The 16092-nt window shown below is 43.5% G+C and overlaps 1 protein-coding gene across 1 annotated transcript in view; it reads right to left on the bottom strand.

Moving 5' to 3' along the window:
- Positions 1-16092, bottom strand: part of LOC310858148 (uncharacterized protein) — a gene marked incomplete at its 3' end in the record, with an annotated part of 38599 nt that overhangs the window by 8746 nt on the left and 13761 nt on the right. Inside the window, exons 13-27 of the mRNA XM_083764233.1 lie at positions 7952-8041; positions 7808-7845; positions 7185-7253; positions 7051-7078; positions 6928-6951; positions 6476-6547; positions 6136-6275; positions 5455-5574; positions 4689-4743; positions 3703-3750; positions 3549-3608; positions 2381-2514; positions 2103-2210; positions 1948-1996; positions 95-172 (exon numbers count right to left, since the gene is read on the bottom strand). Of these exons, the coding sequence (XP_083620359.1) occupies positions 95-172; positions 1948-1996; positions 2103-2210; positions 2381-2514; positions 3549-3608; positions 3703-3750; positions 4689-4743; positions 5455-5574; positions 6136-6275; positions 6476-6547; positions 6928-6951; positions 7051-7078; positions 7185-7253; positions 7808-7845; positions 7952-8041 (1113 nt within the window). The remainder of the gene's footprint in view (positions 1-94; positions 173-1947; positions 1997-2102; positions 2211-2380; positions 2515-3548; positions 3609-3702; positions 3751-4688; positions 4744-5454; positions 5575-6135; positions 6276-6475; positions 6548-6927; positions 6952-7050; positions 7079-7184; positions 7254-7807; positions 7846-7951; positions 8042-16092) is intronic.

Genomic DNA, 16092 nt, shown 5'->3' with positions numbered 1-16092 from the left:
ATGCAAGATGTCGACCAAATACGCAGGTCCTTTTAAGAATGAAGAGTGTTTACTGTTGCTACACTTAACTTCGATAAGCGACTAAATGACTTACCCAATTTCTGTCTCACTCGTAAATAAGGAAAAAGCTTTCCACCATCCATCTTCTTTTGACTGTTCAGGGCGCTGACAGCTGAAACAGACATATGATATGTGCAGCTAAATCATGAACTGTACTTCCACCATAAATTACATTAATGTACATACATATTTAATCGAGACCCCATAATAAAACTGTCCGTGACCCACAAATGGGTCCCGACCCAGAGTATGGGAACCACGGCTAAGCAAAAGGACCAGTAGCTAAACAGATGGTTTGTTTGTTTGAAATTTCTTTATTTAGGAATACCCCATTGAGATACAGTATCTCGTTTTCGAGAGGGTCCTAACTACCATCAATACAATACAATACACAAAAGGGAGAAAAGAGAAAAAAAAAGAAAAACTAAAACAACTAAAACACAAAACAAAACAAACAAACACAAAATACAAAACACAAAAAACAGGGTATTACAATAAGCAAGTATAATAGCAAAGAGATGGATCATTTGTTCTGTCAGATATGACTGTCACTTCCGTTGGTCAGCATTAGAGTACAGTTGATTAAACACATATGTACATGGTGGTGATGGGCGATCTCAAACTGAATCAATAAAACCCCCAAAAGTAATCTTTTATAGTGTTTCAGCTCCGATTTTGTCTGCAAATTCTTCAATTACACTTTCACTTGTTTATCCTGTATCCTGTATGAGCTCTTAGTATCATTAGTCACGTTGTTACATTTTAAGTGTTAATAAAATGTCGATAATATGACGATATTATCGCATCATATGGTGACGTATTGTAGTGCCGGTAATTGCAACAACCACCGAAAAATTTAAACTGGACAAATATTATTCTAAACAATCTGCGATATAATAATCATATTCTTTGAGCCACACATCCAGGTTGTTGCGGGCCAAAGAATCACTTAACGTTGATCCCCTTCCCCTTTTCACTCATACTAGTATGTATGATGTATGTGTAGTCAGAAGATTATATGAAAGGGTTCAGTAAGAAGTGATTAACTGGCCAAATGGGGACATCATGGTGTTAGAAGATCTGCAACTTCTTATAGACACATTCAGAGACTGTGTCTCAGCCAACAAATTAATTTCCAAATTAATATCTGCGGTACTACACAGTCAGCTCTTCTACTACATTGAATGGGAAAGTGACTGATGTTTGCTCTGCTCAGACGTTACTCTTTTACCTGATTTTTACTAACACTGACTTTACAAAAGGTGCCCAGAACATCGGGATGAACCTGTGTAGTTTTTGGCTGCTCCAACCGGCGTAGTGGTGGCAAAATTCAACTCTGGAGAGAAACAGATTGTCATATACGAGTGTCCGTCTGAACTTCGTTGCGCATTTAGTAGTGCAATTACGGCACCGCTCAGCAGCCCTGCGGTGGCTGAGACGAAGCAGTGAAAGCTCCTGAACCACCGCTGAGGGGTGCCATAATTACACCGCTAAATGCGGGCGGGCGCTCGTATTTGACATTCCGTTTCTCTCCAAAGTCGAATTTTGCCACTACTGCGCAGCCATAAACTACACAGGTTCATCCCGAGGTTCTGGGCATCTTTGTAACGTTAGTGTTAGTAACGTTTGAGCCGACTAACATCAGTCACCTTCCCATTCAATGTAGAAGAGCCGACTGTGTACCCCGCAGATATTCGCCTACAGGAAATAGGTTGCCTGCGACCAGGGGACCCGTCTCTGAATTTGTCTATAGACAAGGTGCCTCCTACCTAGCTGGAGGTCAGTGCTGTGCTGAGAACATTTTTCTTGTTAACAAATGTTTTGAAAGCAAACACCAACGTGAACGATCTGACGACTTTCTCTCCTTCTGCCCACAACCACACTCACCGTAGTCATAAGTAGCTTGTCCATGGATGGGGATGGTCAGTGTCACTTTCTGTAAGATAGAACATACAGAGATTAAGTGTATGTTGAAATGGAAACAGATTGCTGCACATAGTTCATGACATGTAGAAGAGTGTACGTGATGTGTAGAGTGTTACCTGTATGCTACTGGGTAAGTGGATGTCCGCTGCCTGCTTTGCTATGTTCAGCAACTTGTCAGGAGCTCTCTTAGCTTCAGAATCCAGGGAGCCCGGGTGGGCTTTTTTCTACAACATGCATGTGCACGGGCACACAAATGAAGGTTTATTTATTATTTATTTATTGAATTATTATTATTATTAATTATTATTATCAGTATAGGCGGTAGAGTCAAAGGTTATGCTAGAAGGACAACACAAAAGGCCCCAGTCAGGGCCTTGTTTCCATTATTACTCACCAGAAACCTTTTGACATGTTCAAGACTGAACACGTGTGAGCAGAACTCAAGCGACTGCAGGTACCTCTCACAGAGTAAACACAAGGAGTTCCACTGTCCGGCTTTAGATTTGAACTGAACTAGAAACTGAAGACCTGACAGAGAAAGAAGACAATGTTGTAGATATCATCAGTGGTAAGAGTTGGAAAGCGTCTGTCTGCCGTAAAATCTGCTGTTTAATAGTCGGTGGGTACACTTAGTCAGGGGATATAGACCTGAGGCCGATTCTAAAAACGCCTTCTAAAGCATAACCTAAGGTTTCGGAAAACCTCCAAATTCTTAGTCCAAAAAAAAAAAAAAAAAAATTATGTTGGTACTTGGTACCTGTATAGCAATAAGACAGAGATATCATCCGGTTTCAAAGTAAAACAACATATAGGGTGCACCAGGTCTAAATGGGTTAATACAATCTGGGAATAAATTCCTTACCAATACATGTCTTCACCAATGTGTAAAAGTGTCTAGTAACACATCCCACAAAGATAGGAGAATCTGTGACAGATGCTGAAAGTTGGGGTATAATAACCTACTGTATATGTAGGCAAACATTTGCTTTAACTTAAGTAGCATGTGAGGGGTCAAACTAGGGCTTGTTCATGATTCTGAATCCATTGCAAGCATTGGTTTTGCACGAAAAATACACCTTGGGCTTAAAAACGTCCATAGCCACTTTTCCAAATGGTATTACCTCATCACAATTGTTGTGACGGATATGGCCGTTTTTAGCCCAAGGAGTGTTTCGAGGGCCCGCCTGTCGCTCCAAGACGCTCTGGTCGGGGCCTTGCACCACATTTTGTCGATTGAGCATGCCCAGTCGCACGGACAGTGTGCGTGATTTTGCGGACACGCAGCAAAATACTTATTATAATTAGAAGAAAATTGCTTCTGAGCGGACAGGTCTGAGCAGAGCACGGAGCGACCGGTGCACAAAAAACAAGTTCAGCGACTGAGCGGGTGGGAATCAACATGAGCGGAGAGCAATCGTAACAACAGAGCGGCTTCCCCCTCCCCGCTCCACTCCTTTCACATGCTCTGCTGGAAACACCACAACTATTCATGTGGATGCTCACATAATTATATATCATAATTGTATAATAATAATTATAGTTATGGATGTAGTGGTACTCACCTAGTTGAGGATATTTGTGGCTGCTCTGCAGCCCATCGAGTGTGGTGAATCTCTTTGGAGCTATGCGTACGCACACAAAAACAGAAAATCTAATGTAATTATATAAAACACAAACATTATTTAGATAATGAACTGCCATATTAAAATCACTAACCCTGTAGCCAGCCACTTTGGAAGTACTGATGATCAAGAATCTCGCAGACTGTAAGAAAAAACCCAGAACACGTATTTGTTTTGTTACAGGGCATTCATTTTGGTACAGGTGTGTTACCATCGACAACTACAGTTTTTCACCAGACAAAAGATATTCCAAAGTGCCAATCACAACAACACACGCTGGGCAGCTTTCCCAATGTAAACGACAGGGACTCAATTTCCCATAACTCTTTGCACGCCGGCACGACAGACCTTTTTGCGATGACGTCATCAAAATGCGTCTCATATCCCATTCTGTCTGGTGGATTGCCCGTATGACTTAAAACTGATTAAAAAACGTGGATTAAACAATGAAAACTTAACTCGGGCAACTCGCGAATCGCAGGGAAAGTGTTGTGCAATTAATTAACTCTGGCAACTGCCGCTGCAGTTCGTCGGAGCGACCTGTCTCCAACGGGAGGAGGAAGTCAAGCGGAAGTGCTGAGGCACGCTGCGTCACTGCCACTCAAGTGACTAGTGGCCAATCACAGAACGTCTTTTCCGGGATCTTCCATTTACATTGCCAAAGCAAGTGCCGCTGGGAATTAGGGAGTCGCGCCTCCGATTGCCGTACCGAACGTCCCCTTCCGTTCTTCCGCTTTGCTTCCACTATTCTTCGCAAGGAATCTCGGGAAAGCTTGCCTCCATGTTGCCTTCCCTCGAGATACAGATGCCCCAGAGCCGGAAGAGGCGTCTACCTTTATACTGTATGTCTATGGGGAGTAATCGTCCTCCCGGTGAGGGCTCCGTAGGGAGTAGGCTACAACAACAACACAACACAAATATGTGTGTGTTGAGGAATTATTTGCCATAACGACTAAATTGGGGAGAAAAAAATATTGGCCATTCAAAATGGGGGAAAAAAGGAGAAGAAAATAATTAACAATTGGATAAAGTAGGAAGTGCGTTCAGGTGGGCCAATATGTTTGATTGGCCAGTACTCACCATGATGATAGCTTTTGCCGAGCATGTTAAAAACCCTGCATGGAAGGTCAATTATCTGAAAAACATATAACATAACCAGGTTTATTGCAATAAAGTGGTGTAAAGTAACTAGTAAGTACGTTAAATCAAGCATTGTACTTTAGTAAAATATTGAGGTATTTCTTACTTTACTGGATTATTTCCATGTTTCCGCACTTTTACTTCTACTCCACTACATCTCAGAGGCAAATATTGTACTTTTACTACACTACAATTATTTGAAAACTTGAGTTACTAGTTACTTTGTATATCTTTCTTATTATTACGAAACATACATTAACCACTTCAGCCCTATATACTGTACATTTCGGCCATTTGAAAATAGCTGATCTACTGTACAATCTGTGAGTCTTGTCGATCTGCTATTTTCAAAAGATTCATTTTATACATTCTGCATAATGAGCTACTTTTCTAATTTTCAATTATGGACTCCATCAGCCGGGGCGCCTGATGGAGGGGAAAGGAACTGGTTGGAATAACGTATTCCTTCCACGCGCCAACCAGGGAAACTCCCCCCTGTCAGGTGTAAAGGAGCAACTTGGACACTCAGGCATGAAGGAAGCATGAGTTCAAGTCCGTTGCTCTCCCCATGTCCCCCATATATGGGGACTAGGTTGGCGTTGGAGGGTGTGTAGAGCCCAGGATCACATTAGATGATTGACACAGGGGTGAAAAATGGGATACAAAATCGTGGGATAAAAATTATAAGAATTGTTTGCTATTTCACCTGGAGCACCATGTGTCCAGGTCCTTGAGCGTTCTCCTCCTCCCAGGCCGATGATGTCAGGACCTCCTTACGCTCCATATCTATCCAGGCAAATGGTAACTGTGTAGGATTCTGGTGCATCTATAGCACACATCGAAACAAAGAGAATACAAACAGAAAGCTTTAGTGGCCTCTGGTGGAGGCTTAGCCGCCGTAATAAGCAATCCGTCTTTTCTGTAGCCGTTGCTGCTCAGACATGGTAGGTTGGTCAGTCAGTCATTAACACTCTAATTGTCCAGGGTTATTTAATCCAATAAATTATAGCACCCGATCGATTTATAGCAACGGAGCACTTTTACAGACGGACCGGATGTTATGCCGGATGTGGCTGTAGCAGCTAAATGTAGCCAAAACACTCTTGATGCGATCGACAACCACGGGAGGCGACTAGCGACTGGACAGCGGAGGGCCATCTAACACAGGATCTTTTCTCAGAATTGGACGGGATGATTTAGATCGTGAGTTATTAACGTTTTAGGATTTCCGTTGTCGTCGGCTAAACATAGGACCATCGGGACCATTGACAATTCCAGACCGGCAAAAGTTTAAACTCAAATAAGTGATGATGTGGTCTCTTTGCCACCTAGATAACCAAATCAAAACGTACTACGCCACAAATAATTTACAAAACGAATAACTCACCAGGGTCTGTTTGATGTGTTGATCACTTCCCAGATGGAATCGTAATTGGGAGGCAAGGATCAACCTCTGGCAAATCCGGCACATGCAAAAAGCTTCAACCTTAGCTCTGGTGCTGACACACATCACAATATGAAGTAGACCTTGCCAAAAGAAAATGCTCCATTCATTATTATTGAAGGACAAGAGTCAAGTGTGATAAAGCAGTGGTTCTCAACCTTTTCAGGCTGCGACCCCCAAAAATAAATCATATTTGGCTTGGGGACCCCCCCAAAATAATCATATTTATAACTGGGGGCCCACCAAGTTATATTGAGATGACAAATAATGCAGTCCAACTCACCGATGACTGGATCAGCGCGCTGTTTATTCTTGATGTAGTTGATGAATGCAGTGAAGACAGGAATGTTGAACACTAAGATGATAGCAAGCTTCAGTTAGAGTATGCATACTTTTTGCAGGTTTTATAAAAATGTGTTTTATGTTATTTGTCATGTTCATTCAAACTCGGTGTTCTGAGGTTGCAGTTGGTTGAGGCGCTTTTGAGTGAAGGCATTTTGCCTCATTGTAGAAAAAGCTTCACTATGTGCCTTCATGCAATTTTCTTATGGCAAAAGGATTAGCCGCAGCATGAAGCTGTTTTCATTAACTAACACTGGAAAGCCTGTTTTCTATTGTGCTCAGATCCGATCTATATCCCGCCTAATACATCCGGTCAATTCCCCACGCACACACGCTCGCACGCTGATAGCACGTGATAGCATGTAGAACAAGTAGAATAATAATAAACCATACCTTGTCCTTGCTCCACTTCACCTCCTGTGATTGTAGAACAGAGGGTTAAGAAGATGCATTAATGCAACATACTTTACGTTTATGTGGTTAACATCAGACAAGAGTATAATACTGTAGTAGTACCTTCTGTATTAAAGATTGTCTTCATTTTCTGTGGACAGACAGACAGACCTTTAATAGGGACACAGCTAGTAACTTCTGAGCAAGTCAATTCATTACTTGTGAATAATATTATATAATATGAAAATATGGCTCACCATCTTGTGAAGATATCCTTTCACGTGAGCAGCATATTTGCGTTGCGTCTCACATTTCACATTGCAGTCCTGGATGATACAGTCAAACATAAATTCATCATCTGTAGTCTACCGGAGAATCTTCCATTGTACTTTATAACGCGGGGTCCGGGGACCCCCAGGGGTCCTTGAGGGAGTTCCTGGAGGTCCCTAGCCTGGGTTCCAGCCTGAATCGCTGCGTTCCGTGATTCTGAATTATTCATAAAGTTTGGAACCCAATGGACCCTTATGGGTCTAACTCTGAGAGTGACCCTAACGGCCCCATTTGGTTTTACAATATAAATTGGGGTTCCAGAGATAGAAATGCCATTGAATGGTGGTCTGTAGACTAATATGCATGTCAAACTGGGGATCCTTGAAATGAAACGGGTTGAGAATGACTGTGTTCTGTAAAACTATCCTCTTAAGGGGGTCCCTGGCATATCTTTTCAAATGGGGGTCCGCGGGCTAATTAGTGCCAATTAGGGTCCTTGACGTGAAAAAGTTTGGGAACCACTGCTTTACAGAATTATAGAAAGAGGCAAGCAAGCACAGTGTGGCGATGATGTCAAGACTATGGTGGTGAGAACAGGGTTCATGTTTACCTGGCAGCGCAGAACGCAAGACGTGACTGGATGCTTTGCTGTGAAAAACAAAATGCAAAGAAAGAAAGACAAATGATTATGCAAATGTTAACACAGGACAAATTAAAAGTGATGCCACACACACACACACACACACACACACACCTTCCAGCTTGGAGACTGTAGTTGAAGACTCTGTATTGGAGGGATGCTGTGCTGTCATTGCACCACCAGGCGGCTCAACGGCTGCAGTAGCTTTAAAATGATAAAAAGAAAACTAATCAATTATTATTATCATTATTATTAACTAATGCTAATTTACCGCCAAGATCGTCTTTTAACGCCTTCTGATCCAAACGCCCACAGCGGTTTCTTAATGTAGTACACCGTGATCAGAATGACATATGATCATTGTATCTACATTGGAACTGTAATCTACATTGTATGAACTCATACTGTATCCATGTGTTCAGGCTGTATACTTCTACATCACAGGCCTTGCTCTTACAATTACCAAGTCTGTAATCATATTTTCCTGTGTACGTGACTGGCTGCATGACTCATTGACTCCAGTTCATGACTCCAGTTCACTATGTACTGATATGGTTTTGATTGATTGATTGAAATATTTATTAACAGTTTGCAGAATTTACAGTACATTTCAAGCACAGACTCAATACAAAGACTGTTAACTGTGAGTGGACGACCCAATTAAGCATTACACTTGTTTACAACAGGGTGATGTTGTGGTTGAGAAAGAAACCACGGGATGGGAAAGGCATCCTTATTTGGTACGGTATTGAAGACAAGAAGGTGTCTTAATTCTGGTAAACAACATAGTTGGCAAAGGACAATGTTTAGCTAACGGCTGTCTAACTCCCCGGGAACACATAACAGCTTTGTATGGCTACCATGTATTCACTCAGATGTACTTGATTTCAATAAACACAACTGCTCGAGACCAAACCACGTCTACGGTTCTGGATAACGGTCAAATCCTGAATATATTGGGCCGGAGGCTCCCTGGGCGCATTCCTGGGGGTCTGGATGTTCCGGGGACCCCCCGGGAAACCCCCACACGGTAACGCTGTCATTTCTCAAAGATGTTTTCTCAAAACATAATCAAAATACAGTACAGAGCACAGTCAGCTTGGGTTCCAGCCTGATTCTCTGCGTTCCGCGGATCTGAACATGTCAATGCGCTGCTCAGTCTGGAGAGTCTCCTATTCTCCACAGGTAGGCGTGACATATGAAGGTTGAAATGGAGCTGAGGCTTCTGATTGGTCTGTGGTGCTGGATGAGGAAAAACACCAGTTTGACGTTGTATCAATGCGCACTGCGCAGCTACTGCTGTTGTCCTGCAACGTCCCCTTATCATTCACTAAACTCACCCCACACAGCCGTCATTTCTTTTTGTACTACTGAATCTGACAGTGGACTACTGAATCGTTTACTTTTTACCGTAAACTGTGTTCTGTACTCACTTGTAACGCAGTGCAATGAAGAAAAAAAGGAGAAAAAAAAGAAAAGAAAAAAGAACTAGATAAAGTGCCAATCGGCACAGGTCTCCACCAGGGCAGGTCAGGTTGTGGCCTCATGGTGGCGCTATAACAGGCTGTTGAGGAAGATTTGGGCCGGAGGTTGGTGTTGGAGGGATGCAGGTACAATGTTTTTGTTTTGCACAAAGCGGCCTCCTGGTGGCGCTATAACAGGCCGTTCTGGAAAGTTTGGGGCAGAGGTTCATCGTTGGCATCCAGGGAGTGTGTGTGCAAAATTTGGCATCGACCGGTTGTGTGTGTGTGTGTGTGTGTGTGTGTGTGTGTGTGTGTGTACGAGTGCATGACGCGACTTGGCTTGTTGTAGCGCCACCTTCAGGCTGTTGAAAACTGTCAAGTGGCATTTGTTCCTCAGCCTAGTAGGAATATGCGTGCACAGTTTCATCGCAATCGGACGCTGCGTTGAGGAGTTGTGGCGATTTGTACAAAGCGGGCTACTCCTGAAAAGTGTAGGAGCCAATCGTGGCCAATCAGGATGGAATATGAGAAATAAAAAAAACCTGTCTTGATCACATGACTATGGAGATCATGTGTACCGATTTGCGTGAAATTTGGATAAAATCTGAAGGAGTAATAATAGAAAATGTGTTTTACATATGTCGGCCTCCTGGTGGCGCTATAAAGAGCAGATGTGAAAAATTCCAGGCAAAGGTTTTTCCTTGGCCTCTAGGGAGTTGGCATACAAAGTTATCCACAGATCCGTGCAGTTAGAGGTAAAAACACTTTTGGGCCAGTTATAGCGCCACCTTGAGGCTGAGTTGAAATTGTTCATGTGTCATTTCGTCCTCGGCCTAGTGGGAATGTGCGTGCACAATTTCACGGAAATCACGCGATGTGTTCATGATTTGCAGCATTTTGTTTGAAACTGAGCACTCCTGTGAACTTTGGAAGCCAATCTTAACCAATCAGGATGGAGTCTGAGAAATCTGAAAGACCCGTTTCGTTGAATGGCTCTAGAGAGACTGTGTACCAATTTGCGCGATGTTTGGACAAAATCTGTAGGTGTACTGTGCAAAAACTTGTTTTGCACAAAGCGGCCTCCTGGTGGCGCTATAACAGGCCGTTCTGGAAAGTTTGGGGCAGAGGTTCATCGTTGGCATCCAGGGAGTGTGTGTGCAAAATTTGGCATCGAGCGGGTTAACGGTGGCCGAGATTAGCTGCTCACGGACACACGGACGGACGGACGGACGGACGGACACACAAACGGACGGACACGCGGACGGACGGAGTGCAAAACATACTCTCCCCACATGCCTTCGGCCTGGTGGAGACAAAAACGGAAATAGAAATAGAAATTCCACTGTCTATGGGAATGCAGTTTTTAGAATCGTAATATCTCGGATTCTTCTTTTTGGAACAAAACAAGCTTGATTTACCCCAGATGGCAACAGTTAGGAGTTTGACATCCTGGCTGGGCTAATGCAAGGAGACACCCTAGCCCCCTTCCTCTTTGTCATAGTCCTGGACTACGTGCTCAGGAAGGCCATCAGTGGACGAGAGCAGGATCTTGGCCTCACTCTTACACCAAGGAGGTCAAGAAGACACCCTGCAGGGTAACAAGTCTACTCGCCCCGTTTCTGTTTTCCTCCCAGAATTTTCCCCAGTGAGGGGTGTGGGAGAGGCTGGACAGCAGACGGCTGGACTTTGCATTTCTCTAACTATAAACTTCCATGACAGCCGCACAGCCTAAGTACAAATATAATTTATGAAAAGCTACTACATTGAAGTCTGTTCACAGAAGTTGTTGTAGGATATGTGGGCATTATCTGACGAGGTACCATTTGAGGGGGCAAAACCTTACATTATACTAAATAATACTAAATTGTTTATAGGTTCAATATAAGTCAAATAATATAGCCTTTCCCAGGAGTATCTTTTTATGTTTTTCCAAAAAGAATACAAACAGCCAATAGCATATTACAAAGTTATCCCCCTCACTGGGGAAAATTCCGGGAGGAAAAACGGGCAAGCTCCGGGGCGAGTAGTCCAGTATCCCCCTGCAGTAGCCCTAGACTATGTGGATGACATCAGCCTGCTCTCCAACCACATGGAGGAAGTGTGAAAGGTTGGCCTTCGGCTGAATGCCAAGAAAACTGAGGTGATCACCTCTCTGTCAATACCCCCACCCCCCACCAGTGCCTTACCCTGCCCCCCCTCCCTCTCCTTTCTTTTCTGATGTGAGTGGAGAAATCAGTGGCGGCGTGCATAGTCGCAGCGGCTCAGTGCACGCCCAGCACATCATCATTTCGTTGTACCTGTTACAATGACAATAAAAAGCTATCTCTATCTATCCATCTATCTATAACATCCAAATGGAACATCCACCTCTCACAACAACAGGAGGCACTGTCTGCTCTGAAGGAAGTCAAGGACTTCAAGTACCCATGGGCTCATGGGTCAACTCAACAGAGCAAGATCTAAAAGTGAGGAAGGCACTTGCATGGAGGTCCCTGAATGGCATGGCCAGTGTATGGAATCACTGATTCTGATCAGAAGATCAGAATCAGAATCAAACTTTATTGTCACATCACATTACAAGTAACATGGGTGAAATTCTTGTTTGTGCAGGCTCATCATGCAGTTACAGGGGATAGAGACAACAATTAGAGCTACACAGCTGCAGCCATATTTCGGCGCCGTCCTCAGCTTGCATCAGGAAAAAAAAGAAAAGATGAAAAAGAAGAATAGGGGGTGGAGGGGCACCATGAGCCGATTTTTTTAGATTATGGTGAGAGAAGGATTTTTATTTAATCATCCTCAGTCTGCCTGCAACAAAAGGCCATATATCCACATTATACAACACCCCGACGCCAAATCAATAAAGGTTCTTTCCGTTAACCTGTTCGTGGAAACGCAGTAAGCAGCAAAACAACTTACCAACGTCCCCTCGAGAAATGACACAACAGGTTGTAATCCTCCTGGCTAGCTCGCCAGATTTGTAGTCTATTGCGTGTTGATAATAGGTGGATATATACCAGGCAGGTTGTATATAAAAAAGAGAGGGTCCAGGCAGTGTCCTTTCTTTCTAATTCAGAGTTTATTTCAAGAACACCAATGAGCTTGACACAATCATGACTAAACAGGAAAATATTCTCTGAGAAGTGAGGTCCAACTAACACATCCACTAAATGCATGTGAACCATGTGCGTGTGTTTGCATGTGAGTGCATGTATGACTGAAAGTGTGTGTGTGTGTGTGTGTGTGTGTGTGTGTGTGTGTGTGTGTGTGTGTGTGTGTGTGTGTGTGTGTTTCTTGCCAATATGATGTGTGAATAATCCATTTCAATAGTATAAAAGAACTCCAGACAATGGCAGTGAGATGCCCATTGGTAGGTGTTTGAACTGGTCTGGGAACCGTATGACCTCTGCCCCCTCCCAACCCGTTCCCTGTTTCTCTGTTCCACTCTGTCCACAAGAAACCTCATATATCAAGTTTCAAAGATTTGTTTTACCTTATTTGATTCCAAATGCAACATTAATTACACATTTTCTTTCTGGCACTGCCAACAGAATGGGGCGATAATGCAACTATTAAGGATGCCAACTGCCATAATACCGCACACTACAGCGTTTTCAATCACTGTTGCGTCTCCACGTGAGCGCAGGATTAAAAGTGATAACGCAGCGGCACGCTTTCTGCTCTGATTGTTACTGTGTAAACATGGCCAGAGTCTCGCGCAGGTGACTTATGCCTTGTTTCCTCTGAACTCGCAGATTCCATTTAGTCCATTCATTTCTATGGGAACCTTCGTGATCTCTGATGTGTGCAAATTAAAGTCCCTCCGCTAGCAAATAACGAAATAATTTATTTTTTCAATTCTCTTCAGATCCTGTATTTAGTTATTTTTTTATGTGCCTTCTGCTGTTTGCATCACGATTCAAATTGCGATTTATTGCGCAATTAATTTAGATTCTCACCAGTTTTAATCAATTTACGATATATCAGGGGTTGACACTAAAGTCTCAGAGGCACTTGCCCTTCGGGGCAAGTAAGGGTCATGTTCCACTTGCCCTGAGCTCATGGCCACTTGCCCCCCAAAATATATTGTAGGCCTACATTTTGTATTACCGTTTATTTTAACGTATTTTATACTTTCTACTTGCATTCTTGAAAAGTTTCCTTTCCCAGTTGAAAACTTTTAAAACTGTCTATTTAAGTCAGTCACAATAGGCTACATTAAACAATCAAGTTATGTAAATACTATATTTTATTTTAACAATACAAGGTTTATTTATCTGTTAATTAATTTGGCTGGTTGCCAAATCTGTTAATTAATTTGGCTGGTTGCCAAATCTGTTAATTAATTTTGAGTTGGCTAAAAAAAATTGTGACTGACCTGGTTGTTATGGTGACCCTGTCATACGCTGGATTGACGGATGATCTACGATGTTCGCGACGCCATTTTATGTTAGAAGAATTCCAACGTAAACTTCTCCAGATGACCGCACGGGAAGGGTCGCCAACACCCGCTCTGTTTTGACCACGGTTACACTCTGTTCAATAACAGTCGTCATAACAGTCGTCAACCCTTCAATAACATCCATTAATCAACGGTCCTCCGGGCCCAAATATGGTGGACTCACGTAGAGGGGGATATGAGGTGTCCCTTGGACGGCCTAAACTGCGATTGTTCTTTGCCAATTTCCCCGGGTGATGGATCTTTGTTCGACACCTCACCTCTCTGCTCCCGCAATAATACATTCCTTATCCTGCAATAACAACATCTGGATAACAGATGTGCTTTCTGCCACGCGGCCGCGCAGTTCTCTAACCGGGAGAGAGGTCAGATGAGGAGAGAGGCCTTGTTTAACTGGAGAGGTCAGAGGAGAGAGGCCTTGTTTAACCTGTGCATCGGCGGTAACAGTACAGCAGTACAGTACATAGGTATAAGTCCATGGAACATTAGGGGTACATGTGGTATTACAGTATATAGTGCCCATCATGGTACAGGCTGAATATTGTATAGATCACCCCAGGGGGTCTCTTATACTTCAATTATTCCCCAACAGTAGCTCTCTTCATAGTTGTTCTTCCATTGGGAGGACACCTCATTACTGGAGGTTCCACTTTCACACAACCATTAGCATACATACCATCAGTATCAGCGTGAGAGGAGTGTTGAATGACTAGCTACCATTAAACAACGACGTTCTGAAAACACAATAAACCAACCAGTGATGGTATTGTTGACGACAAGTGACCTGGCCGTGGTCCACCGGCCTCCCAGAAGCAGGTCCTCCCTTAACTCCCTGATTGACCAACCAAACCCATCGGATTCACAGATTGGCCGAGCCCTGCACCACGTTTAGAATCTCATTTGATTTGTGACTGTAACAAAATAAACTGTAACCAACAAACAAAAGAAAAGCAATTTTTTTTGCTTGACTCATCATAGTGTCTGTGGCAAAACAGCGTAGTGGCTGTTTTTGCCACTTCCGTAATTCTCTATCATTCTTAAGGCCCTTAAGTGTCGACTGGGGAACAAACAATGGGACTATTTTCAGCTGGATAATCATCACAAGGAGGTAGAATTACGACGCTTTGATGCCTCAAAGGTAACTGTAAACATCGGCAGTCTACGTAACTTCTTATAATATGAATTACAACAATAAAGGTGTCACTTTTCCGTCTTCACTTTTCTGTCTTCACTTTTTTTTTTTTTTTTTAAGATATTTTTTTGCGGCTTACGCCTTTTATTGATTTTTGAAGGGACAGACAGTAGGCTGACAGGAAACGGGAGAGAGATGGGGGGATGACATGCAGTAAAGGCCGTGTCGGGTCCGGGAGTCGAACCCGCGGCACACTGCGACTGGATTACCAGTCCGGTGCCCAGACCGTTACGCTACGGCCTGGGCCCTGTCTTCACTTTTTATCCTCAATATATACTTTGCTCAGCCAATCAAATCATCTGCAAGATGGCTGCGGTCTGAATATGACCCATACTGGGCAACTGCCAACGACTCTCGGCTCCACCCATACCTTGCTATTCCACTATTCTCAGAGTTCACGAAGAGCTCCTTCACTGCTATCCCTAGAAAGGCAGTGATATTACATCATAAATACATTCACACCATTTCCACGTCTCCATATTCGGTAGCATTGCACTAGGCTAACACTGCTCCCACTTCTATATCCAACCGTGACGGCGCTCTGCGTGCCTCCATGCCCCTCGCGCGTCATTGGTCTGTGATCTGGCATCAATGTAAGCTTATTTCACTACCTTCAATGTGCTTGCATATTTTTATTTACTTTATTTTTGCCAATATTACCCCTAGCATCGCACCGCAAATTCCTTCTTGAGCGCGGCGGAGGCTCGCAAAACAATTCTAGTACAGTACATTTTCTGCATGCGATGGGTCCTGCTCCCTTTTTTCTTGCCTGCCTTCAAGCCTGCCATCTACAGTAGGAAAGCCCCTATGTTCCCTGCTCAAGGGCCTGTCATCTACAGTAGGAGAGCCCCTATGTTCCCTGTTCAAGGGCCTGCCATCTACAGTAGGAAAGCCCCTATATTCCCTGCTCAAGGGCCTGTCATCTACAGTAGGAAAGCCCCTATGTTCCCTGTTCAAGGGCCTGTCATCTACAGTAGGAAAGCCCCTATGTTCCCTGCTCAAGGGCCTGTCATCTACAGTAGGAAAGCCCCTATGTTCCCTGCTCAAGGGCCTGTCATCTACAGTAGGAAAGCCCCTATATTCCCTGTTCAAGGGCCTGCCATCTACAGTAGGAAAGCCCCTATGTTCCCTGTTCAAGGGC

Source organism: Protomyctophum parallelum (genome assembly GCF_964188405.1).
Source record: "Protomyctophum parallelum genome assembly, chromosome: 1".
NCBI classification, from domain to species: domain Eukaryota; kingdom Metazoa; phylum Chordata; class Actinopteri; order Myctophiformes; family Myctophidae; genus Protomyctophum; species Protomyctophum parallelum.
This window is presented reverse-complemented; position numbering and strand designations above follow the sequence as displayed.